The sequence below is a fragment of the Pinus tabuliformis genome, chromosome 5_1 (assembly GCF_031772625.1).
Source record: "Pinus tabuliformis cultivar Carrire ecotype Pingquan chromosome 5_1, CPIR1, whole genome shotgun sequence".
Lineage (NCBI taxonomy): Eukaryota > Viridiplantae > Streptophyta > Pinopsida > Pinales > Pinaceae > Pinus > Pinus tabuliformis.
The window spans coordinates 292,669,076-292,671,987 of record NC_142305.1 but is presented as its reverse complement, the minus strand read 5'-3'; the positions used below and the strand labels follow the sequence as shown (position 1 = coordinate 292,671,987).

Here is a 2,912-nt window from a genome sequence, read left to right as displayed (position 1 = left end):
TTTGTGTCTAATAGTACATTCAATTTAGAGCCATTTTTTACGTCTACTTTTGTATTTGTTTTTACACCAAGTTTTGCATCCAATTTTAAGCTATTTTATGCCCCTTTTGCACCATTTTTTTGTGTCTACTTGTGTCCAATGTTGCACCATTATTTACACCGACTTTTTCATCCAATTTTGCATTTTTTGGTGTCTAGTTTTACATCGTTTTCACCATCCAAATTTGCATCTTTTTTGCCTCATTTTGTGTCCACATTTGCATATAATTTTGTGTCTGAGTTCGAGCCTAAATTTGCATGTGATTAGGAATCATTTTTTACATCCAATATGGCATCCTTGGTTTCACCTTTTTTCAGCCCCATTTTGTATCTTGTTTTATGTCTTTTCTTACATCTTTTTTTTTTCCTTTTTTTGCACCCAAGTTTGCATCCCAAATTTACACCATTATTTGCATCATCATTTGGCATATTAATTTGTAACGTTTTTTTCTTCTTTTTAACGCTCAACTTTGCATCTTATTTTACATCTAGTTGTTGTCTTTTTTTGCATCTAATTTGGTGCCCATTTATGTGTCCTTGTTTTTGCCCAATTTGATATCCTTTTGTATGCCATGTTTTGTTCCCTTCTTTGTGTCAACTATTGCACAATTTTTCACTTCTAATTTAAAACACTTTGTATGTCAATTGTTTGCATTTTGTATTAATTCCTAGTTTAACATCCAATTTTGCATCCATGGTTACATCCGCATTTGACTTCTTATATAGAGTATATTTTCTTTACATATATGACCCCCTTTATAGATTCATAGTGAAATATATGATAGTTTCTAAATATCATTAAAGCAGATATCACAATTCAAAATCATTTGTAAAGAAATTTAAGAGAAATTGACAACATCCATCCAAAAAAATAACAATGTGTCGTTAACAATTTTCAAAACATGTATAAAATAGCAACATAATACTAATAAAATCAGTATTATTTTTAATCAAAACAAGTAAAATTCAAATATGATTAACAAATCAAAATATTTCATGAATATCGTTATTCTATGATAAATTAACAACATACATAAATCAAACTCATCGTATGATTACAAAATCAAAATGTCTCATTGATATAGGGTAAATTCACAACACCCATCTAAACATAACAATGTCATTCTACACAATAATTTCTTCATAAAAAACAATGCATGTGCATGCCTAGCTAGCACCACCAAGATCATCCTCATGATCATCTTGACCATCCTCATTACTCTGATCCACATCATCACCAACACCACAACTATCATCATCATCTCCTCCTTCACCACCATCATCCTCATCCTCATCCTCATCATCTCCTGATATATGTTGAACATAATTTGGATCATCGTCTTGGCAATCATTACCTATAGCATTCTGACAAAAAAAATCAATATTACATGTTAGTATTAATTACATAACACAACGCATGTTTTTGTTATACAATGTTAACCATAAAATGAGGTAAGATATAATATCTAATAGTACTAAAAAATAAAATGAAAATATGGTTTAAAAGTATATTGGAAATCCAACTAAAATTACATACCATAGAGTCCATCCAAACAACAAATTCAGCCCATCTGTTTTGTTGCAGCACCTCCTTTTCCAAATGATTTGGAGGTCTTCCATATTTTAGTTCCTATCAATCAGTAAATAGGGAGAAATTAGATAACAATGACTTTCTTCTAGTACAAAATTTATTAAAAAAATATCACATGTTTAATATACTTACAAAGGTTGTTATCAGTGCTTTTAAACCTTTCTGGCCACTACGATGAGTGACTTTTGTCTTGGTTAACCTCGCCTTGGATGCCTTGTCCTTAAACATAAACCAATTCAATTTATTTTCACACAAATACATGTCTAAGATACTTATAAGTATTAATACATTCTAAATAATGTTTAATGAAAAATTCAATACCTGAATGCTCTCATTGCCAGCTTTTCTTTGTGCATCCAACTTCTCATATGATTTTACAAGTTCTTTCCATACTTTAAAAGGTATGTCAATAGGTCTTTGTTTCAGTCTTTGATCTTGAGGCATTTTTTTAATTTTTCTTGTTTGGTTAAAAATTTTGGTTAAAAAAAACCGAACAAGTAATTCACATCAATGGCATGGGGACTCTATGGATATGTGTAAAAAAATGGCTATAAAGAAAACATCCAAAAAACATATGAGCTCTCCATTTGATGGTCACTTGGGGCATATGGCTGGAAAGGAACAACTCCATTTTTGAAAATCAAGGACAATCCTTTCTCAAAGTCCTTCCTAATATTTGCTCCAAATGTCTTAAAATGAAAAACAAAATTCAAACGTCATCCTTAAACATCTCCCTTAAAAATAACGTTGGACCATAAATTCTTCATTTTTATTATTATCGGCTCTGGAATGATTTTTCTATATGCAATTATATAATGAAATATGTGTGCACTAATGAAAAAACATTGAGTTTCATTTTTCATAATCACAAACAATGAAAAAAGAATCACACGTAACTAGCATCATTTTGGAAATTTTATATTTATTAAAAATATTTAACATGTTTTCCTCCCATATCTCATAAAAAGGTGTGAAATTTTTTATATACTCTCCAATAAGCACTACAACAAAACCAGCGATTTGGAGGTTTTACACTAAGTTTTTCAACATCGAGCTTACTAGGGCTTGCACCACCGGGGTTATTAGTAAGAATCTCATGAGGTTTGCATAGCCATTATTATTAGAATCAAAATAGTAGGATTTGCACTAAAAAACAGTTCATAGTGCTTTCCTGCTGGGGAGAAAATCACAAGTTCAACTTCTGCAGTGCAGAGCACCGAGAGCTCGTAAGCTTTCTTCAGCAATCCACCTACGTTTGGAAAATGTAGCCTGCCTGCTGGCGA

At 31.1% G+C, this 2,912-nt stretch overlaps 1 protein-coding gene across 1 annotated transcript; it reads right to left on the bottom strand.

The window, feature by feature from the left end:
- Window positions 1–1,071: 1,071 nt before the first annotated feature.
- On the bottom strand, window positions 1,072–2,234 carry LOC149164497 (uncharacterized). The gene is made up of 3 exons (XM_089430923.1): window positions 1,762–2,234; window positions 1,576–1,668; window positions 1,072–1,403 (listed from the first exon to the last, which is right to left on the bottom strand). Exons 1-3 carry the CDS (start codon window positions 1,888–1,890, stop codon window positions 1,206–1,208), a joined length of 420 nt encoding a protein of 139 aa, XP_089287049.1. The 5' UTR covers window positions 1,891–2,234; the 3' UTR covers window positions 1,072–1,205.
- Between the last annotated feature and the right edge of the window lie 678 nt (window positions 2,235–2,912).